The 23,408-nt window shown below is 50.9% G+C and overlaps 3 protein-coding genes across 6 annotated transcripts in view; 1 reads left to right on the forward strand and 2 right to left on the reverse strand.

Annotated features, from left to right (window-relative positions):
- Positions 1-15,000, reverse strand: part of ephb3a (eph receptor B3a) — a 33,286-nt gene extending 18,286 nt beyond the window's left edge. The window contains exons 1-2 of one of the 3 annotated variants that reach the window (XM_055503728.1): positions 14,861-15,000; positions 207-271 (exon numbers count right to left, since the gene is read on the reverse strand). In XM_055503728.1, coding sequence (XP_055359703.1) covers positions 207-271; positions 14,861-14,915 — 120 coding nt within the window. In that variant the 5' untranslated portion in view covers positions 14,916-15,000. Of the gene's footprint in view, positions 1-206; positions 272-4,721; positions 5,269-14,860 lie in introns of those variants that run through there. The other 2 variants (XM_029131475.3, XM_041068126.2) reach the window with 2 other exon arrangements.
- Positions 15,001-15,018: 18 nt separating this feature from the next.
- Positions 15,019-17,029, forward strand: LOC114845111 (neuromedin-U receptor 1-like). Its single transcript, XM_055503729.1, has 4 exons — positions 15,019-15,706; positions 15,787-16,020; positions 16,300-16,575; positions 16,663-17,029. The coding sequence occupies exons 1-4, from the start codon at positions 15,019-15,021 to the stop codon at positions 16,722-16,724; spliced, it is 1,260 nt and encodes a 419-aa protein (XP_055359704.1). The 3' UTR covers positions 16,725-17,029.
- Positions 17,030-19,473: 2,444 nt separating this feature from the next.
- Positions 19,474-23,358, reverse strand: cpdp (CPD photolyase). 2 transcript variants are annotated; one of them, XM_029131087.3, is made up of 10 exons: positions 23,167-23,358; positions 22,685-23,024; positions 22,458-22,606; positions 22,044-22,226; positions 21,715-21,873; positions 20,989-21,187; positions 20,633-20,785; positions 20,240-20,361; positions 19,997-20,156; positions 19,474-19,910 (listed from the first exon to the last, which is right to left on the reverse strand). In XM_029131087.3, the coding sequence occupies exons 2-10, from the start codon at positions 22,941-22,943 to the stop codon at positions 19,762-19,764; spliced, it is 1,533 nt and encodes a 510-aa protein (XP_028986920.1). In that variant the 5' UTR covers positions 22,944-23,024; positions 23,167-23,358; the 3' UTR covers positions 19,474-19,761. The 2 variants fall into 2 exon arrangements, with proteins under 2 accessions (XP_028986920.1, XP_028986919.1); XM_029131086.3 differs by having other exon boundaries at positions 22,685-23,049; positions 23,167-23,353.
- Between the last annotated feature and the right edge of the window lie 50 nt (positions 23,359-23,408).

A 23,408-nucleotide genomic window follows, 5' to 3' on the forward strand; every position in this document is an offset into this window, starting at 1 on the left:
TGCTCCTCATTCGCCTTTTCTTTTTCTTAAACTATCCAAGAAAACAAACACACACTGCAAAAACAAAGATATAAAACAGTAGGAGGTGTGTTGTTCAAGGCAAACTGGGCTCTATTAACAAGCAAATGGAACAAATGTCGTTAAAGTAGAAAAAAAACAACAACACGGGAGCAGGAAACAAACGGAACAGAGACAAACCAACTCACCCCACTCTCTGGGAACGTGGTCCACGCCAGCTCTGTGGTTGCCCACCGACTGTCCATGAGCGTATCTGCGAGAGAGCGAGTGGGAGGAAGGTGAATTAAATGGTGTGAGGAGGGGGGGGGGGCAACAATCATAATCATTGCGCAACATTAAAGACCACACACACGTTCCCTCTGCTCCACAAAGGATTCAGGTAAAACTTCCGCTCCTTCCATTTCATAACCTCCGCCCACATGCACTCACATTCTGAAAGCGCTGACAATCATGGCATCTCTCTGATGCCGCCTAATTAGGGCTTTGTGTGTGTGTGTGTGTGTGTGTGTGTGTGTGTGTGTGTGTGTGTGTGTGCGTGTGTGTGCGTGCGTGCGTGTCACTCTTTCAATATTCATTTGTGGGAATAAGAACAAAGCATCCTCCAAGATGCCGCCAGTGGGGAATACTCTATTAGCTGTCACCTGCTCAGAGGTCACACAAGCACAGGGAAATTAAATATACATTATGTTTAGGAGGGAGGGAGGGTTTAACCCCCCCAACAAAAACATCTGGCAGAGCCCTAAATAATGCCATCATCCTTTCAACCAGCACCTGACAGATCCGCGTTAACAGCTGATCTGAGCTTTGTTTTCTTCCCATCGCTGTTTACGACTGCGCGAGGAGGCGCGAGGCGCCGGGATCAATGAGCGTCCTCCGTGTCAGGGTGTCAGTCAGCTGTTGCGCGAGCGCTGATCCAGCGAGTTCATTACGACGCGGAGCGACCCGACCCGCCGTGGACGCGCAGCCGCGGCGGCTCCCATTGTTCCGCCGCCCGTTAGCGCGCAATTACGCCTCCGCGGCGGCGGCCTCGCTGACACGCCGCCTGCTGTGCACCATTTGCTCCCGAGTCACTCAAAGCCGCGTCGCGCAGAGGGCGTGAGGCGGTAAACAAACGCACGGGCCCCGCGAGGGCGACAGCGGCCGACGCGCGCTTTAAAGGCTGGAGACGGCGGCGCCGGCACGCGGTGTCCTTGAAGTTGTGAGCAGATCAATGGTCCATCTGTAGCTGCTCAGCTAGAGCTATGGGCGGCGTTTACAGCCTGTTCATTAGGAAACCACAACGGCTTTATTCCCTTCAGCGGACGAATTAAAGGCGATCTGAACACATAACAGGACAGATTACGTCTGCGTGCTATGGAGAGTCACGACTCAATGTGACCAACAGGCACTGGTCGGATTAGAACAGCGGCAGTCTGTCCTTGTTTTAGCTTTTCATGTCTCATCTACGCTTCCCAGGCCTTAGTTCCTTTGTAACAGGCTTGTCTGAGTCTGAGGTCATATTAAACATTGGTTGGTTGAAAATGGTTCAGAGGATCTTTGTCTGCAGCTGCGTCTCACTCATTAAATCGACCCCTTTTACAGTGGGGTTCAGACATGATGATGATGATGATGATGCATCATCCTACTCCCAGAGCCGAGCTCGCTTCGTTTCCATCCAACCACCGGCCTCCCACCAATGCTAAGCTAACGACATAGCTTCACGTCTGCAGCAGCAGCGTCAGCAATAAATTAAAGGCTTTAGCAAATTTCCCCAAGTGCTAAGTGATATGTAAGCACAGCACGGCCTGATGCATGATTAAAGCGTCACGGGGTCCTGTTGCTCCCATTTAATGATCAAATCGCCAACAGGTCATCGGTAACAAACCGATTTCTTCCTTTTCTGGAGAACATTCGGCATTCCAGTTTTTAAGTAGCAGATAGATACATTTAATGAACTCTTATTAAGTGATGATCCATTAAACGCTAATTAATCATCAGTCATTCTATCAACTCCTAATAGAGAGAGGATATTTAAGTCATGCAATTTGGAGCTTCAACTATTGTTCTGTTACATGCAAGTAACAGCCTTTTGGGAAATAACAAGTGCTCTAGTAGGTTGGAATAAACTGATGAATATGAATAAAGTAAAAACCTGTGAATTTTAAAAGGTAAAGTGGCTGCTTCCATATCTGTTGACGATGGAAGCCTCATCTACCTCTAGGTCATATTTAAATAAGTCATATTTATGCACAAATAAAGTGTACACTCTCTGGCACGCCTTAAACACAAAAGCTCATCAAAGGAATCGGAGTCTTGCATCTGCGTGCGCGAGGACGATGTGACAGCAATTAATAAGTTCAGTTGTCGAGCCCCAAATCTACAACGGTGAACAAGGTTGTTGTGCTGATTAGCGTGGCTCGAGCCGGAGACGAGGAACTAATCAGCCGCATCAGCGGCTGTTGTCTCTGCTCGGCTGCACCCGGCGGACTGAGGGGGCTCCTGGACGGGATGCGGGCGTCTCCCGGGCGTCCGATCCGCTGCGCCGCCCCACGGCAACGAGGGGGGGGGAGAGAGAGAGAGAGAGAGAGAGAGAGAGAGAGAGAGACCCAGACCCGGACTGACGCTCCGGTCCACGCGGTGCGTCACGTCCTCGCCCTCAATCTCCACCAGCAGAATTTCTCCACGGCACTTTTAAAGAATAATTAGCCAGCAGAACGATATAGAACTGCGCTCTCGCGAGCAAAGCGTGTTCACGTGGATTCCAGAGAACAGATCCCATTTGTTCCACGCTCCTCCCTCGTTGCTGCTGAATTTACAACACCTCTGGAGATTCTCTCGCCGCCATAAGTCAAATGCAGAAAACTCCCCCTCACCCGTAAAGCTGCAGCAGCAGCAGCAGCAGCAGCAGAGCGGCCGTTCTGCCCCCGGGGTGATGAACCACAGTGCTGCAGTGGGAACTTCACGGCATCGTGAACGCTTCGCCCGGCAACTCCGCGTTCGCAACGCGCCGTGGGAGCTCGCTCGCGCGCGTTTTATTCACTCCGTGAGAGCGGCTGCAGCGTGGAGGAGAGGCCTCGCCGGAGCCGCACGCGCGGAAGGGACGGGACGCTCAGGTGTGACGTGACCTCTGAGCCGGGGGTTCTGTGGGCTGTGATGCTCAGTTCGAGCCAACCCGACCTCATTCAATCCCTCTGCGGAGCTGCTTGCATCAGCTTTTACGGGTCAATACGTAACGATTCGTTTTAACTTTCTGACGTGCTGGAAAAAGGAGCAAAATGCAAATGACGCTCTCCGGTAGGAGGATGAAAGCGGGCCGTTCCCTGACGCCTGTTTAACAAAAAAAAAAAAAAAAAAAACGCCTGGTGGGCGCTCGTGCGTCCCGTTTATGAGCCTTGAAAAGGAGGGGACAGTAAACGCTGACTGTAAGTAGAGTATTACGGCATAAAAGTGTCACGGCTGCTGAGGCTTTTACTGCAGCGCGTTGGTGCGAAGTCGTCGGCGGAGCTTCGGTAAACAGGCGCGCTTTAAGTTGCGGCTCCAGCTCCATCCGTGCGCAAACGGCCGCCGACGTGGAGACGCTCCTCGCCATGTGTTGACTAAGCAGCTAAATAATGGCGTGGAACTCGCTAAGGGGAAAAAAACAAGCCTCCCCTCCACGCCCCTCATTTAAACCCACGCCGTGATGTGCCCTTGGTGTTTATCCTCAGAGGACAAACAGTAGTTAACCCCTGCGCTTTGAGTAACACTTAGCGGCCACGTTGGGGAAATGGGGCTGATCATCTGGCTGCGCGAGCCCGTGGGGACCTGGAGGGCTGCAGCCGCTGCATTGATTTACTCGCTGACACCAGAATTGATGGGGGATCGGGGGCCTGGCCACGGTCCAGGGGCGCCAGATTGGACCGAGGAACGAGAGGCGCAGAACGGTGGCCACGGCTCAGCGATGGGTGGGAGCAGCCAAAAGGAGAGGGTGGGCCTCTCCCCCGGAGCCGCGCTCCCCTCGGGGGCTGCGCCACACACTTGTTAAGCCGCTGACCTTTAATTAATTCACACTTGTCGTCAAATATGTTTCACATTCGCGTCCCAGTGGTGCTTCAGGAGCTGGGATTGATCGGCCTGTCTGTGGTTAAGCCCCCCCAGCACTGATTGGTGCTATGACACGCATAATGTGACGAGGCGTGCATTTCTGTTTTACGGTTTACAGTGGGGAGGGGGGGGGGGGGGGCGTGGAAGTGTAACCTCCCCCGGTGCTGTGGGAAGAGAAGGTGGGGCAGGTGGGCATCCTCACTCCGCCGGTGGGTGTGACAACAACACCGGGGACAATGGCAACAGGCCAGTCCTCAAGCCGCAATGGAAACACTGGGATGTCATCACATGCAGGGGAACACAGGGAACGGGGCGTGCTGCGTGTGGACGGGGATTCAAATCAACGGAGCAAATTGATACTCAAGGCAATTGCCTGTTCAACAGAGCCGCTCCGCGTTTTATTAACAACTGTAATTAAGCCAACACGAACACAGCCTTGATTGCCCAGTTAATTTCAATATACCAACAACGCACAGGGGTGATTTAGAATGAACGCGGACCTCTTGTTAATAATAGCCCCCCCCCCCCCCGCTGACAAAATGTGCTTTTCAGAAAATACGGATTCTGCTTGCGATCAGCCCATTGTTTCCCCGCGGGAGACAAAAAGTAGCGATGGAATCATCGAATATGCGGCCACGTACCTTCCACCGCCAGCACCACGGGCACAACGAGGCTGCACACCCACAGCAAGTAATCCATTGTCATAAACCAGGCGCTTGCAACATGAAGAAAGGTGTGATGGATGGAGACTCAGACACGGAGCAGCGCAGCCGAGCTTTGTGTTCCTCTCCCTCTTCTCATGTCTTCCGCTGAGACGGGCTCCCTCGGCGCCCGGTTCCGTCCAAATCCTCCGACGAGTGGCAATAACGCAGCCCCCGTGTGCGTTGCATTCGCCGAGCTCCCGTTATTTCCTCCACCCCCCCGAGTAGCGGACGCGATGCCACAGCCGCGCTTACGCTGCGCCCCGTCTCAGGCTCATGCCCGTCGCGCGACTTCACCGACGCCGAACCTCCGTCCAGGGGCGCATCTGTCGGCTGCAGCGGAGGATCGAGCCCCTCGGCACCGCGGACAAGCCCGTGTAGTCCGCTCGCGCCAGCTCCGCGTAGCTGTTGCTCCTCCACGAGAGACGTGCGTCGGAATGGCAACACTGGGACAGAGGCACAGAAGGGGCTCGAGGCTCACGCACCGTCAAGACACACGCGTCAAATGCCCCGTTTCCTGTCGAGATTTTCAAAATAATAGCACAATGTTGGCTTGTTGCATTACATGTACAGGTTTAAATAAAGGCATTGATCAATATTGATGGTTTTCCATACTTTACTTTGTAATAACTTAATAGCTGTGTGTAAGTCATCGCTTTGCTCATTTGGCTAATATCAGCAAACCGTACATACCGGAACGGTCCTGGGCTGCCACTCGCAGGTTCTAACAGAGCTAGACTGGCTAAAAGGACAGTTATGCTAACATAATGCCTAAAGGCCGTCAATCAAAGAGGAAATGCTCGCGCACCATACACCACACAGCGCGAGCACCACCCGACATAAGCTAGCTTGAAAAAGTAACCGTGTTGTGTCATTACTAGCTATCTTTACAATGCATCGGTATCTCTGATCACTTTTCTGCACATAAAATGTCATAAAACACACCAATCACAACCACTAATAACACATAACACCAGCTAAACACAGAACTATAAACTGACAAACAACTCCTCTGAACTAAACCCATAATTCCTAGCGTGCTCAGGGCTGAGTGACCCACAATTATGTACAATAGTGTGCGCAAATGTGTCGGTAAATAATACAGATACCATAAACCTGATTAGCTAAACTCCATAATTAAATGTGTTGTGTTTTTCCGACTCATGCAATTAAACGTTATGATGAATCACAAGCAGTGAGTTAAACAGATGATCTCATCCCTTCTTCCACTGGTGTCACGTCCACTTGACTCATCCAGTTTATTGACAATGTGCTTTACATCAAGACCCGAGCTGTGAGTTCTGTATGGAATCCACTACACATTTACTTTGAAATGTCAAAGTCAATGTCAAGTCAAATGAGCGCACATTTATTGTGGAGTTGCATCTATACACTTCCGGCTTTTTGCCGGATGGTGCTCTGTAGCTTGACACGGCTGAAGACGTGGGGCTTGTGGGGAGGAGGAGGGGGGGCGCGGAGCCGGAGTCTGGCTGCTCGCTGGTTGGTTGCGTGGTTGTCCGGCGGGCTGAAGCTGCCACCAGCCCGCAGTGTTGTCCGTCCTCGCAGCAGGTAACACCGGGCAAACACCGCGCTGACCGCCGCTGCAGCCTCACAACGGACCGGGAGCGCGCTGGCGTCCGTGTGAGGCTGAAAGGGCGGGTAGACAGCGCCGCCCAGCGGCCACCGCGGGGCTGACACTGTTTGCAGTTACCATGGCTGAAAGCAGATGTACAGATTTTCCCATGAAGTGCATCATATTCACAATCTAAGCAGCAGAGCAGCTGTATCATCGACAAGGCTCCACGTTAGAAGCCTCCATGCAGACAAAGAGAGGCCGGCGCACACTGAGTCCTGCTGCTCAGGGAGGAGGGGGTCGTGGAAGAAGGTACAGTTTGCTACTTATCAAAGTGATATCTTCACGGCGGTGTCTCGACAGGCCGGCCGGCCTCATTAGCTCATGTCACACGTTGACCTCTCGGAGTCTCCGTCTCACACTGTCTCCTTTTAGCCCCCCCCCCCCACCCGGCCCACCCGCTCCTTTGTGGCCCGCTCGGGCTCCAGCAGAGACGCCGTGTGCCGGTGGCTGGTAGTCGCTCCCAGCTCAGAGACAAGGCTCCCCTTCACGCCGCTAATTCATCCCCAGCTCCCACAGCCCCCGCCCCGCCTCCCACCCACCCACCCACTGGAACACACACATTCAAGGCCCCCCCCCCCCGAAAGTCCCTGTGTGCTGCAGACTCTGGGCTCCCCTCCTCACCCCCTTCACCCGCACCCTCCGCCGCTTCCAAGCAACTCCTCCATCACCTCCACCCTCGGAGATCCTTTTGTCCCCCCAGGCTTTGTGCACTAATTAACTACAGTTCAGTTCCCAGCAGGCTTGGGTCGGCCTCCACTGTTGAAACCTCTATAAGCAGATATATTCAAAAAAAAAAGAAGAAGAAGAAGACAGGCAGGGACCTTGTTGGCAGCGTCGCCACAGCCGTTTTGAGCCTGACATAATGTACCGCTGCAGCGGATTTCTGCAACTCCAGCCCGTTCCTCGTAATCGTTAGGAATCCCTCGTAGCTCGCTTGTTTGTGTGTTTTTAAGAGGCTCCTAGGAGAGCGCTTAGGACCAAATTTACAAAACTGATAGCAAATTTAGCTTTGCACCATTTCTTGTATTCCCCCAGTAAGGATACATACGCAGTGCGGGGGAAATAAAATTAACCTATTAGTGGAAAAAGCAATCGAACACAGCTGCCATGTTGCTTCCGGCTCTTGTTTTAAAACTTCGGCCTCCAGTGCAGAGAGTTTGACTGATGGGCTGTGCAGCTCGCGCCAAGTCCCATTATGTTCGCTTTAAAAGAGGCAAAGCAGGAACGGACTGAAAAGGCCCTGCTGGGCCTTGGCTTCACGCTCATCTGCCTGTCAGGTGTTGGTTCCCCCGCGACCTTTCACCCCCACCCTCAAATCCCAGAGACAGGGAGCGAGAACCAGACTTTCCATCCTGCAGCACATGAGAAATCAACTCTCGGGGCTCAGGGGGAAAAATACATATTTTAGCTCACAGAATGTGCGGAACCCGAGGCCGCGTTTCAGGCGCGTGCGTGAATCCTATGAATGTTACATGGAGCGAACGCTTACAACTTAAATGTTAAAAGGGCTCAATCGGGATGAGTCATTGGCAGGAATGTTGCAGAGCATTACAGCACCTGGCCACGATCGCGCCCCGCAGACCTGCAGCACGGCCGTAGCTGTGAACACAAGACCCATCGTGTTTTAACGAGGGGGGTTTGCAGGGGATTGCACGAGGGCCGAGGCACCGCCGGACAAACGGCGCAAGAGTGGGATCCAGTCCACGGGCTGCGTCGCGTACTTGAGCCGTCGCGTGTTTCACTCACGCGTGGGCATTAGCGCCGTTTTCGTCGCTGCCGTTTGTTTGCTAGCTCAGGTGGCGGCCGGGCGCGTCACATGGCAGACGCTCCCTAAAGCCGCCATTGCAGTAAAAGTAGAGGATTGTCCATGATCTATTTTCTTAAGAGCTGCTCGTGTCGAAACAAAGCTAATGGGGCAAAACACTGTCAGATAATGAGGGGAAAAACAATCAGCAAAACACTTTGCCCAAAGATTTCTCTGCCCTCAGCCCAAATTCTGCATATATTTGAATATCTGTCACTGTCTGGGTCCTGCTAGCTAACAAGGCCAAAATAAGGAGCTCACAGCCCTCGTGAGCTCGGTTTAAAACAACAACAATAACAACAACAACAACAACAACAACAACAACAACAACAAGACATGAAACGGTGCAGGAGTGGCGTTGTGCTCCACTGATTGGAGAAATAATGATACATGATTGTGTTGAGACAAGGAGCTCGCTGTTCGCTGGTGCTTCAGGGCGCAGCCACCGCTGGGCGTTTCGCAAACTCCCGCCAGCGCGCGCGCGCGCACGCGCGCACGCGGCTGATTGATTTAAATACGAATCCGTGTTCGTCTCTCGCCGAAAAAACCCGCTCCTGCATCGACTGCTCTCGCGTGAAAGCTGTCAGCATCAGCCTGCAGCTCCAGGTTAGAGCCCCGGCGCCTCCTCCCCCCCCCGCACCCCCCTCGAACTTCACAGCTAATCAGCGGCGAGCTGTCAGTTATTTTACACACGCTTGCATAATGGGGGATTTCGGCTGGAGATTTCGCGACCGCAGGTAATCTAAAGCTCAAATGAGCGGAAGCGCGCGCGCGGAATAGCGAGCGCTCATCCGGAGAGTGAGGCAACGCACAGCAAAAACTAATTAAGAACAATTCCGTTTTAGTGAGCACAGACAGTTTTTCAGCAGAAGTCTTTTTCTTTCAGAATTATTCACAGGAGGTGTTATTGATGATTCGCCACATTCTGCAATTTTCCCACCATTCTCCTCCTCCATTATTCATCCACCTCTACTTTTTAATCTCCTGTGAGCTGACTCAGAACTCCACTTCCATTTGCAGACTGTTCCTCCTCTATGCTCATGTCTGTAGCATTGATTAAATGGACCCCGGTGGGCTGGGGATTACATTGGGGTCTATTTGAAATGGCATTTCTACAGTGTTTTTCCATTACTGAGCATACTATTGGAATTTAGATAAACTGGGTCTGGGTAGGCTTTGTTGATTTCTCAGTTTATTCGCTCGGTTCACATGGGGTCCATTTGTTGCAATTTAGCAATTACTGGCTTTGGCGTGTTTGTTAATTCTCCGCGTTCACATCGCTCACCAGCCCGCGGCGCATCAGCCAAGTGAACTCTCGCAGGAAGGCCGCGGAGAGGACGAGGGAATAGCGGAGGCAGAAAATGAATAAAGACAATTGTTTTTCATGAGCTGAGATGGAGCGGGGACATGATCAAAGAGGACTGAGACAAATTAGATAACGGAGGGCTGAGAGTGAGCGGCAGCGCCTGCAGATCCTGCTGCTGCCGTTTGCATCTTGTAAACATATTTGGGATTTTGGCTACGGTCTGTTCGCTAATGAGAGTCTGGCAGAGTTAAATAGAGACGCGAACGCGGCCCGAGCGGCGGCAGCGGCAGCAGGTCAGTGACCTGTGCGAGCCTGAAGGTGTGTCTGATCACGGTTCACTCGCTGAATGCAAATGTGCTCACGCCAGCGCTTGTGTCGCGTAATTAACTTTCCCGTCGTGCTTTCTTTTTCTTCCAGCCCCATGCAAACAGATGTGGGGAAACGTGTCACACCGAGCTTTCGCCAGATCTATTATTAGTACTTGTTAAGACAACCTGGAGGCCCTCGACCCCCGTAACGTGTGCGGTTTTGCTGTGTAAACCGGGTCGGCTGCAACCTCCAGCAGCTTGGAAGCGCTGGCGTCAGACGTCTCGTGCAGTTTCAAAATAAAAAAAAAAAAGGTCCACACAATTAACAGAAAGCCTCCTGATTAGAGTCACACAGCAGCAGCATCCTCCACTTTAGATCTGAGCAGAGACTCTGCCCTGTATCTCCAGGGAACATCTCGCATGTGACCTATGACCTCGTGGGCCTCAGTCAGGAGAAGGGAGCTGATGTTCTATTCTAGAGGCCCAGGACTCTGAAACCTTTTCATAATGAGGCCGAGGAGATGCTCTGTGTGTGCATGTGTGTGTGTGTGTCAAACGCCTGGAGACAGGTTTATTTCATGTTTGATCCCATTACCCGGACCAAAGCCTGTGGGAGGACTGCAGGCCGGCTTACTTGTGGCAGAAATGACTGCACAGATAGATGTAAGGGTGGTGCCGATAATGATGAGCACCTCTGAGCCGGCCGCTCACGGCAGCGGCGGCGACCATGACGCCCTGTCAGGTGAGAGTGGAACCCGCTCGTTATGCAAACTGAACCCGTGGAATGGGGACTAGGCAATATAATGTGGCGTGCAGACACGGGGAGTGTTACATCATGACGCACCCTGCCCTACGCCCCAGCTACAGTATACAGTAGCTACATGTCTCCAGTGAAGGAAATTATGGAACAGGAGCGCCCCCTAGTGTCCGACAGGGTCAATGCGCAGACTCTGCACCGCAGCTCACACTGCACTAAGGAAAATACAGTAACACACAAGTGTCTGTGAAATGTGAGTTCCTGTGAGTTTAGTGAAGTTAGTCTAAGTCTGAGCTCATTGTAGCTGCTGATTTCTCGTCTCTTCTCTACCTTTCTAATTTAATGATTTAAATCCATTACATTAAACATTTGAATAGGCACTTTAACCAATTAATTGGTTACTCTACAGTACCTTACTGTGATTTTTTTGTATCCATCTAGTTCTGGTTAGTTGATACTTCATCCCAATCTCTCCGCTCACACGGGGCGAAAGCCAGCATTTTGTTTGTTTTATCCCGTTGTTGCCATGTGGCGTGTTACTGTCCATGGCAACAGTAAAGCCTGCTACGCCGCGAGCCGCATTCAGCGAGTGAGGCTACACAGACTTTATGAAGACGTTAATACTTGTCCTCTAAGTGGCTGAAGTCAGTGAACGCTGCTTCCACCAGTGCGTCTGTAAACTGCGCTCAACTCTAAATAAAGCCTTGTCTCCAGCTTTTGAGACACATCAACACATGAGTGTTGGTTGTTGTACATTTAGGAGATGAAGCAGAAACCACAGAGTCACACTGAGGTGCAGCTGCTGAACGGTGTTATATAGGTTATATATATTATATATATACTATATATATTCAGGTATGACCCTGACCTTTGTGCCGCTTCCTGCAGTGTATTAATGAGATGAGATCAAAATGGTTTTAGAAGCACACCGGTCATAAATCCTTCCTGTATAATGTCAACCAATTAGCGGAATTGTGGTGATTGTGGTATTGACCCGGTGGGATCACTTGTTCACAATGCTGTTGATTCTGATTATGACCTTGAGCATTTCTTATCAGCCGTGCAGACGCGTGGTTGCGTTCCATCCTGACGTTTCTGAGCCAGACTTCACACCCGTCGCAGAGGCCTGATGTCGACCTGTCAATCAATGTATGAACCGCTCCGACACAGAGGTTGAGGGATGCAAGGACATACACATGCAGACATACAGAACACAGACAGGGATGGGTGGGTCCAGTTGGCTTGATGCCCAATGGGACTTGTTTAAAATCATCTTTTCATGTGTAAAAAGTGAATACAATTAGTTTGTGCCTTGTTTTTATGTGGGAGAACTTTCTGCACTTTCTGGGAAACCGTGGGCTCAGTGTGACAAAATCCAGCAGCTTCCACTATTATGGACACAGACGTGGAGACGTGCTGCTGACACAGGACAGACTCAGACACAAGGGACTCCTCTGTCCTATGATCGAGATCCTCAGCGCTCCACGTTTGATGTAGAAGCATTCGCTGCTGTAAAAATGCCAGCGTTAAAACAATCTGTGTCTAAACCGAGTTCTTTGCTTTTTCTTGCTACAAGAGGACAAATCCTGCAGATTTAAGGCTCCACATGTAGTTCATTATACAACTGCGGCACGTTTACAATAAACTATATCTGACCCCATACACACACACAGTGAAAGCAGCCTCCAATGGCCCCGGCTTAACAAATCACACTGTCTGATACCTTCTTGATTGGTTCATATGCTGCTGCAAACAAAGCGCTGGTACGGAGGACATATTGCACTTCCTCCTCCTCCTCCTCCTCCTCCTCCCCCGTCGCATGTGGCGGTTTCCCCCAACACTGTGGGTATTAAATGTCAAAAAGAGCAACAGGCCCGGCATACAGAGGAGCTGCGGAAACATGCTGGAGACCCACAAACAAGCCCAGGTTTCTCCTGCTCACACGCTGCAATTAATCAAAGGTGCAAACAAGGAAATAAGATGGTGGCAGGGTTCAATATGAGCAGGGAGCGTGTGCGGCTGCACACGTGTTGGCGCCTGTGATGCATGGAGGGACCGGAGCGGGGCCGAGCCAGAGCAAATAGAACAGTCAGACGTTTCATTTCCTTCGGGTGTTCATTCGTCTTTAATGCTTCATTTTATTTGATTGCTGGAATGATTTCATTCCTTTGTGGTGGGTTTGATTTGAAAGACCTTCCTTTGTCTCAGAAAGCACATTTTCATCCAACCGGGACCAGACACTGAAGTAACATTCTCAGTTTCTGCACGTAGATGCGTTGGTTTGTCCTGAAATGGCCAGTATTTGGCTTTGAGGTTTTGGCTGCCACCCAACAGAGTCATATTATGCTATAAATGTGCTTTTTCGCCCCATGGTTTGTCCACAAGAACATAGAGCCCTTCCAGGGAAGCGGCCAGATAAAGAATAAACCAAAGGAAGAAACACACCGGCATCGTTCGTCTGTTGGACAGAAATACCCCAATAATCAGTTTCGGACTCAGTTTGACACAGAACCCAAATTTGAGCCTTGACAGCGCTGACCCGGCAGGATGCTGCAGGAGTCCCAATCAAAGCGTTTCGTCTCAGTCAGTCAGACACGAAAGACCAATTAATGCTTGAGTTAATAAAGGCACAAATGAGAACAAGTCGCTTTCATGCCGGGGAAGCACCCGAGCTTTCTCACTGGAATTAAAAGCTGGGATTGAATTAGACACCGCCGCAGAGGGAGGCAGAGGTGGGGGGATGTGTGGCTTATTACGGCTGTGAAGAACTGTGAATCCCATGCTCCCCTTTCATATTTGCCTCTAAATATACTGTGGGTTTCTCTCTGGCTGATACCAGAATCAAATATTTGCTCAGCTGTTCCCTCTACATGTCACATATTACCCAAAATGTCTGCTTCTCATTCATGAGCTTTTCCCAAAACACTGCCTCGAAGAAGCAAATATTACTCTGGTTAATGCTCAAGCACAAAAACACCTGATGACTCACATGGGTTAACACAGGAACACAAGGCGCTGACTAATGTGACTCACTTGAAATCAAAGCAATCATTTGCATATTGAAATAATTTTACCCTGATTTTCATTTGCTTGCAGTGACTGACTGCCTGTGAGGAAACAGCAGGTAATGACACTGAATTAAGCTGGATCTAATGAATTATAAACTTAACAAGTGGAGCAAGAAACATAGCGAGTGTCACACGGATCAACAGCATCAACTTCAAGGTACCACTGGAGAATTGGTATTTCCAATTATTATGAGGATTTAACCCCTGGGGACCATGAATGACCTTAAAACAAAACACACCAATGTCTGCCTGTGTGTGTGTGTGTGTGTGTGTGTGTGTGTGTGTGTGTGTGTGTGTGTGTGTGTGTGTGTGTGTCCTTCCGGTTACATCGGAGTGGGGCCCAAAATACTTTTTTTTCTATCAAAATGGGGCCCTATGGTGACTTGTGGGGTCGTTTGGCTGGGCCCCACAACTTTAAAAGCCTTTTTGAGGGTCAAGATATAATTTTAGGGCTAAGGTTAGAATTTAGGTGTGGTTCAGATTAGAGCAAAGGTTAGAAGTCTTGTTTTATTTGTAATGGTTACGGTTAGGGTAAGAGGCTAGGGAAGGCATTATGTCAATGGTGGGGCCCCAATTGTATAGCACCGCAAGGCTGTGTGTGTTTGTGTGAAAATGAAAATGAGGGGGAAGATGGAAAAACAGTAGAAATGAGAGAGAAGCACAGAAAGTCAAATGAACTGTGAACTGCAAAAGCCCTGTTAATGGAAAGAGAGCAATAAAGACAAACAAAGAGAGAGAGAGGGGGAGAGAGAGAGAGAGAGAGAGAGAGAGCGAGAGAGAGGTGGGCTGAACACCAGCACTGAAATACCGGACGTCAACACTTCTGTGATGCACTTTAGCACCAGAGCAGACGAGACTAAGTATCAAAAAAACTAGTGTAAGTGCAGAAAATATTAATAGAGTGGACAAAACTTCTTCCATTTCCTAAAATATCGTGAGGAAGAGGAGGAAGAAGCGGAGGAGAGTGACTGCAGGTGAGTTCCTCTGATTCATAAGAGCTCTGACCAAAGTCTCGCTCGACACAAATTCACAAATGATGATGTTTATGTCCTGATTATACGTTGCTGTTGGATTTCACAGCGTTCTGTTTATACGTCGCTGTCGCCCGTGAGCGGAGTTCCTCCGAGTTGAAGTAAGTTGCCTGGTAACCGTCTTCCCTGTTCTCATCGAGTCAGAATGCGATTTCTGTACATCACTTACCGTCTCCGTTGTCACAGACGACCGCAGCCGATGGCCCAGCTGCTCGCGCCCCCATCGTTCTGCTTCAAGCCCGCCGTCGAAATAACCTCCGCTATGACGACGTGAGCGCCGCCCGCGCGTCGACCTGAGCCCGTGCTCTTCGTCGCCCCGCCGGCAGCATGGCGCGGCCCAACTGCTCCCTGGAGGCTCTCCTGAGCAGCGACGGCCCCGTGTACCAGGGCGCCGGCTGCCCGCGGGCCGCCGTGCTGTGCGGCATGAACGTCTCCTGGGTCCTGGCCGACGCCACCGCGCAGGACCTCCAGGAGCTGTGTCTGAGCGAGGAGGCGTACCTGGCGCGGCACCTGGGGCCGCCGCGGAGCCCCGCCTTCCTCCCCGTGTGCGCGGCCTACCTCGCCATCTTCGCGGTGGGCGTCCTGGGCAACTCCCTCACCTGCGTGGTCATCCTGCGCTACAGGGTGATGCAGACGGCCACCAACTACTACCTGCTGAGCCTGGCCGCGTCCGACCTGCTGGTGCTGCTCGTGGGCATGCCCCTGGAGCTCTACGAGATGTGGCGGAACTACCCCTTCCCGCTCGGCGCGGGCGGCTGCCGCTTCCGCACCTTCCTGTTCGAGGCCGTGTGCTTCGCGTCCGTGCTCAACGTCACGGCGCTCAGCGCGGAGCGCTACGCGGCCGTGGTGCACCCGCTCAGGGTGCGGCGCGTGGCCACGCGGGCCCACGCCAGGAGGGTGGTCGCGGCGCTGTGGGCGGCGTCCATGCTGTGCGCCGTGCCCAACGCCAGCCTGCACGGCGTGGCGCTGCTGCCGCCCAAGTTCGGCCGCCGCTTCCCGCGCTCCGCCATCTGCCGTAGGTGCCGCCGTCCCGTCCGTGCTGCGTCGCCCCGCGCCGCTGACGCGCTGCGCTCTGTGCTGTGTGTCCACCCTCAGATCTGGTCGGGCCCGCCTGGATCTACAGCGTGATCATCCTGGCGTCCACCCTGGTCTTCTTCCTGCTCCCCATGCTGATCATGAGCGTGCTCTACCTGCTCATCGGCCTGCAGCTGCGAAGGGACCGGGCGCTGGCGGTTCTGGACCGCGGCGGCGCCTCCGGATCCGGGGGCCTCTCGCAGTCCAACACCCACAGACTGACCAAACGCAATGTGCAGGTCACCAAGATGCTGTGTAGGTGTCATATTTACATGCGTTTGACAGGGTTGCTAGGCAACCGAGGAGGGCATGCGATTGGACCGTGCATGTGTTGGTTGATTACGCTGGCTGTTTCAGTCCACTTCTCCTCCACTATTTATAACTTATTCCCATGGGCCTCTGCTTCTGTCTTGTCGCCATTCACACATCGCTGGTTTGACTGACGTCACCGTGTGTGCGTGCGCGTGCGCGTGTGCGTGCGCGTGTCTGTTGCCAACCTCACCTGTCCCCTTGTGTCCCCCCCCGGGGCCCCAGGCGTGCTGGTGGCGGTCTTCGGCCTCTGCTGGGCCCCCTTCCACGCCGACCGCCTGATGTGGAGCTACATGGACGCCGCCTCCGAGCAGCACCTCCGGGCCTTCGAGCGCGTCCACGTGGTGTCCGGCGTCTGCTTCTACCTGAGCTCCACCATCAACCCCATCCTCTACAACGTCATGTCCACCCGCTTCAGGGAGATGTTCTGCCGCGTCACGTGCTACTCCAACGGCTGGCCCAAGGCCGCCAGCGTGCAGATGACCCAGCGCAGCAACCTGAGTTAGGGTCTGAGAACGGGCCTCGAAGCCGTTCTGTCCAGTGGGTTTTTCCTTTTCCTCACCTTCCACCCGTTTGTCTTCAAAACAGCTCCGAGTCCTTTGAACGGAAAGGTTTTGTCCCCGAGGATTCGCCGACCAGCGGCTACGTGAGACACCTGTAAAGAGGCGCATTTAAGGATAATACACACGCTCCCATGTGCTGCACACTCTTCAGAAGCATCCGAACGTTCTCCAGACGGCAGAATCCTCTTCATTACCTTCAGTCACACTTTGATGGAGGACTAATGTGACGCCGCCCAGAATGCAGACGGCAACTGTAATTCTCATTTTGAGGCAGTGAAAACAGCAGCAGTTAATTAAAGCAGGGAACCGAGGTCTTTTAGTAGTGTTTGTAATAATTCTGTATTTCTGTAACAAACACGTTTGTGATTTTCAGATAGTAGAACAAACTGTGTTTTTGTGCACATGCTCATTTTTACATTGCCTGCGTATGTTAAAGTACATGAGGATATATAACCAACTCTGTGTAAATACACGACATCTCATATAAATGAAAGCATGTATGTTTAGCTTTTGTATATTTAATATTGACATGTGCATTAAATCCCAGATTTGAGCCTGATCAGAGCGACCAGCTGACACTTGGTGTTTACTGGGATGTGCCAGAAGATGTATTGTTTTTACTGTGTTTGGTCGTGGAAAGAAACGTGAGTGCTGAGTCACTGATGGTGTTTTTGTACGGATCACATCAGGGTTATTTAGGAGGAAGGAGGTGGATCCATTAGAAGCTGGGCTGGGGTCCCTGCAGTGAAGAGGAATAAGGCCATGGAGGTGAATGGAGGCGATGGAGGTGATGGAGGTGATGAAGGTGATGGAGGTGATGGAGACGATGGAGGTGATGGAGGAGAACGTGATGTCACTGAGTCGCTACTGTGAAAAAGACGGTGATGAATTCGTTGGAGGGAAAAGTTCTAAATGGTCCAATACAGCGTCGTTAGGTGTGCGTTGCCATAACATCATAACAGAACCCGTCGTCTGCCTGTGGCTCCACGAATAGAGCCATGGATCACCCAGGAAGCGGTATTTCAGGAGCATGGTTATTATCACCACCTGCAGCGCTTTGATGGAACAGCTGGAAGCACAAGGTCCACATATTTTAGCTTGGAGTCATTATGTGGGCACAATGTGGAAGCTGTGACATTAAAGTGACCTGAATCGGAAAATACAGGGGAAATTTCATAGCTGTAGATGAACTATATATAGTATGACAACATTATCATAGAAGGAGAAAGGGTAAAAAGGCCTCACATCACGTGTTTAGAGCCGGCAATTAAATGTGTTTGTGTCCATTAAGACCTGCGTCAGCGAGGCAGGTTCTGACTCCCAGCATAATGAGAGTTGTGACTTCTAATTTAAAAACTCAGGCAGCATAGTCGATGCAGCTGCTTTAAGGCGGCGGACTGAGGTATGGACGCTTCATCAGCCGTGCGCTCAAACACTGAGCCACAGAATCGGCTACAGACAGTAATTGGCTGTTTGTGACAGAAGATCTGTCGCAGAGTGAAGCGAACGAACTGTTTCACAACCCGAAGTCACAGCTGCGCTGATGTTCCGACAAACCAACGATGATCGCTTCATGTTCGTCGACTTCAGCTCTACTTGTGTTATTAGAACTGTTTCCTAAACAATAATTTTAATTATTGTCCCTTCATCAAATGTGGAGTGAGTCTGTCAGTGTTAATTCTGCACGATTAAACACCAGCATGTCTACAGTGACTGCATAACAAATGCACTTAAAATAAATCAAATGGAATTAACATCTGCTCTAATTCATTTAAGGCTTAGCCATTTGAAGGCGGTGGGCTCTCCGTGACCCCGACAGTGGTAGAAAACCAATGGATGGGGAGTAAATGCAATAAATGCAGTCTGATTGTGTGGCCAGAAATGACGACGACAGCTGGTGGGTGAACGAGTATCGTATGAGAAACGCCTAAAGGCATTTTCTCTCCCACGCTCCTGAAAATCGCTCTCATCGAACAGCCACGTCTCTGCAGCAGTGGGTTCAGCCACGGAGTAAAGGCGCTGCGCCGTGAACTGCGCTGAAGGTCAGCGCAAACATAAACTTACTCGAACTCTGTTTCTGATAAAGAGGGGGGAGATGCGCTGCTTCACTGCACGTCTGCACGCGTGGACGTTAAAGACACGCCGCTGCTGCGTCTGAGGGGACAGGAGTGAGACACGCACCGTTTCCAGTCAGGAGCCAGATGTCCGCTAATGTAAACGGGCCCCGGCTCTAAAAGCGACCCGTGTTTTAGCAGGCGCTGCCTTCAAGGCCTGTTGAGAATGGTTTCAATAACATGAAGAGGATCGAGAAGCGCGGATGCTGCCAGTGACGTCCTCTTTGTGTCACTCGTCCATTACGAGTGTTCACTGAGCAGTGGGCGGATGAAACAACTCCGTCCGTTTACACCGGCAGCGGCAGGAAATGAATATTTAAACGTGGAGACGCTCGTCTTCATCTGCAGGGTTTCGCGCTTAAGCGCGTTTATAGCGTTTACTGCTCATTACTGAAGGTGATGCTTGTTAAGAAGCTGCACTCTCCTCTTGTAGGAGAGTGAATGCATTTAGCTCCTCAGGCCTTGTTCTTACTAGAACTCAGAGTCCTGCTGATTTTCATATTCAACTTTAACAACATATGATTATATAATTAACTCTTACACCGGAGAACCTTCCACCGGTGAATCACCGTAATCACTACATAACACTCGTGGTTATTATACCCCACACCCACATGCAGCCTGGTTACATCTAAACAGAACCATTATGATGGTGATGATGTTTGCACCAGAGTAAATACAACACATTGTGTATTTCTGCAGAAGAAACAAAGTGACACATGTTAAACGTACGTCATTTATTACTTCAGAGTTAAAACAAAAGGTCAAATCCTCTGAGCTCTACCTTAAAAATTACACACACAAGTACAGTATAAAATTCAAAATGAAATGCAAAAACCTAACAAACAGTAAACTATCAGTATGACAGTAGAACAAAAACAAAGAAAACAAAGTGAAAGCAACAGTCTGGAGCAATTTGATGTGTTATAAACCTGCTAGAGATGTTGAACAAATGCTCCCTGAGGTCATGACACAGGAGGGATTTCATTCCCATCCTTCTACTTTATGCTTCAAAGGGTTTTGGGACAGTAACTCCTCTCGAACTTGGCTACGTCAAACTTCCGCTTGCAGCCGCTGTAGTTCATGTAGCGGATCTTTCCGAACACAGGCCTTTCTGCCCAGCCCTGGTCATGGATGCCACAGATAGACCACATGCAGCCTGCAGTATGCAAACAAACAGCAGTGGAGGATTAGAACGTGAGGGAGACAAAACGATCACACAACACACACAATTGAAGCCCTTACCAACAAAGCCGTTGGGGTCCTGGCCGTCGAGGTTATAGCGATCGTTCAGGTACAGGGCGATGGACAGAGCCTCCTCTGGGGAGGAGGTCCACTCCAGGATCTTTTTGGCCCAGTACATCCTCAGGAAGCCATGCATCTTCCCCTCTATGATCATCTGGTACTAACAAAGTCACACAATAAAAGTATAAGAGTCAAACGGCAACGCAGGCTAAACGGAGCTGCTGTGATTTGAGCTGCATGTACCTGAGCTGCGTTCCACAGTTTATCATGCGTCTTTGCTGTCTCCAGGTGCTCCCGCGTGTAGAGATACGACCTCTTGTCTTTGGCGTGAGCCTTTAAAGTCTGCTGAGCCCAGTCATATGCACCTGAGTGTCACACACACACACACACACGCACGCACGCACGCGCGCAGACACGCGCGCAGACACGCACGCAGACACGCACACACGCAGACACACACACACAGACACACACACGCAGACACACACACACACACACACACACACACACACACACACACACACACACACACACACACACACACACACACACACACACACACACACACACACCTCTGGTTGATGTGACTGATGCAGCCATCAGTACAGACGGCAGCTTCATGAGGCCTCCACCAACCTTCTACGCTGTCATAGTTCTTGTTGTAGAAGCAGAAGTTGTCCGTCAGCTCTCTGCGAACCACCAGCTCCTCCAGAAAGGAGGCGACGGACTCGCTGGAGCCCTTTTTGCAGTGCTTAACCTGCAGCGCCACACGCTGGGCAGACAGGTGGCCTGATGGGAAAAAAGAAACAGTTTGTTTAGTGTCTAACTATTCAATGCACAACGCCCGTATAGAAACCAGGAAATATATGAAACGCAAACATTCTGTCTTTGTTGGAGTTTACAAAAGGTTTATTCAAACATTAAACTCTAGTGACAGTATCAGTGACATTTAGAACATTCACATTCAGCGTGAGTGGCGTGATTCTACTGACCGAAGCGGATCCAGGGGGAGAGCTGGCTCAGGGCCGCGGCGTTGGGGTCATTACGGTGGGTCTTAAACAACTTGAGGCGCTCATCGATGAAGGACTGCAGCACGGCCATCCCCGCCCTGGTGCCCGCGCTCGCCCACGCCGTCTCTCCCACGGACCTGTCCACATTCAGAGAGGCCAGCGTTTTGTCCCAGTCGACGGGCTTGCGAAGGTGAAGGAGGCACAAAACAGCAAAAAAAAAAAAAAAAAAAGTCAGCGGGGATCGCGGCTGACAGTGACGAGCTGGAATATTCTCAGGCGTTATCGAGCGCTGCGAACTTCAAAAGCCGCGAAGGGGGTTCTGAGCCCTTCACCCCGCATCGCTGAGGGGCTCACGGCAGTGAGTGGCATTTCAATCACAGCACCGCGGAGAAAACAGGCAGCCCTGCAGCCTAAATACGTAATGCTGGGTAGGAAATGTAAACCTTTGGACAGGTCTACTGTTTTCATATTCACTCATCAATAAATGATGCGCAGAGAGAGGGGAAAGCTGAAGGTTGAAAAGACTTAAACTGCAGCAGACTTAGTTCTGAACTCCACATCAGTGGCAGCATCAATGTGGGATTAGTGAACACTTACAAAACAGCAAATATCATAGAATAATAAAATTATTACTACAAGTCCTTTAACATGACTCCTTATTGCAACAGCTGATTAATATGAACATGTTCTTTGTTGTTCTACACTCACCTTTGCGGTTCTTATTGCTGTGTGAGGATGTTTTTCTACCAGAGGGAAACCGGTGAGGAACTCCGGCAGGAGATTGGTGATTTTGCCTCTGATCGTTCTGGCAGCGTACTCCAGTTTGGGTGATGCAACCCAGCAGGGAACAATATTATGGGCGTCGACCTGTAGAAGAGATGGTTGGCGATTAACCAGTGTGAAATACATGAACATAGAATTCATTAGGTTGTGTTTTTAGGCTGAACTGTCGTTGATCCGATCATCTTGGCACAGCGATGCTCACTGAGCAGAAGCCGTGACTTCCTGCTGTTTTCCGTGCGCGCGTGGATTCTGACCTGAATGAACGGAACGTCCTTTGGCAGCTTCTTTTTGACGTCTTCCAACCACTGCAGCGGTTCTCGGAGGGGGGAGAAGTCAGTCACCAGCGCCCCAAAGCTGTGGTCTGACACAAAGCCTGGCAGAACCTCCCCTGCAGAACCATGGAGCAGGTGGAACTGGATGTTTAGGCTTTTGCATTCCTGTTTCATACAAAAACAAAAGAAGTGGAGAAAGTTAAACCTTGTAGAAATACTATGAAAAGCCTTTTTCTTTTTGTATTTCATATGTATAAGTATACATTTAATAGGTACTGACTGAATCTGAATCTCAGCGTGCAGGATGTACTTTAATCTGTAACCTCCCTATGAATCAAATGAATAAACCACCGACTCAGGCATAACCAGAATCCATTATTGTGTTTTAGTCTCTACCTGTGCAACCTCCTCCAGACCTTTCAGCATGAAGCTGTAGTATCTCAGCGTGGAAAGCTCCGATTTGGGGACAACCAGGCAAAAGCAGACGTGCAGCGGCAGCTTCTCCTCCACAGCCAGCTGCTGTGCGTGGATCAGCGCCCAATTATCTGGAGCACACGTCACCATTAGACATGGAGAAGGTTCCTGCATCTCATTCTTTGACTGGCTGCGTTATATGTGTTTACCTTGCACCCGTTGGTCCCTTGACATCCAGTACAAAACTCCTTTTGATCCCTGCTTTACCTTTTCAGTGCCAGATACGAATCGCACGCGCTTCCGGTTGAACGCCATCCCCCTTTTCTCGGACCTCTGCTGGTCCACAAGGTCCTGCAGGCAGCAGCCCGCATCGGCGCCCTTCTTCACGGAGGGTAGCTTCTGCTGCTTGGCACTGGGCTCTTCTGGAGCAGGAGCAGCACTTGTTGCCTTGCGTTTCCTGTCGGACATGATGCGTTCACTTGCAAAGAAGCAGGAGGACGGCGTCAGACGGGGCCGTTGTTTACTGTGGATCACGGCGCCGAGGAGTCGCTGTGGTGCAGAGAAAAAGGGTGATCTGTAAAATAAAACAACGCTTAAATAATAACGTTAAAATACACGCCTGAGCTAAAAACAGCAGAGTTAGTAAATGAAAGAAGCGACAAGAGCACGACGATCAGATGATATAACTCACCTCAGTCTCGTGCGGAACATGCAGTGAACACAACGTCAAGGGAGGATTTAGCTTCAACTATTAAAAGTTGACCGAACTAAACAATAAGTAGCAGCAGCCGTCGCCGAGTCGGTCCAGTCAGAGAAACGCGTTCGCGTGGAGCTCCTTTCCCCTTTACACAACCACGTACACTGGCTCCGCGGGTTGCAGGTTTTGTAACGCTGTGTTTTTGTGTCGTTGAACTTCATTTCCCACAATCACTG

The sequence above is a fragment of the Betta splendens genome, chromosome 17, assembly GCF_900634795.4.
Source record: "Betta splendens chromosome 17, fBetSpl5.4, whole genome shotgun sequence".
NCBI classification, from domain to species: domain Eukaryota; kingdom Metazoa; phylum Chordata; class Actinopteri; order Anabantiformes; family Osphronemidae; genus Betta; species Betta splendens.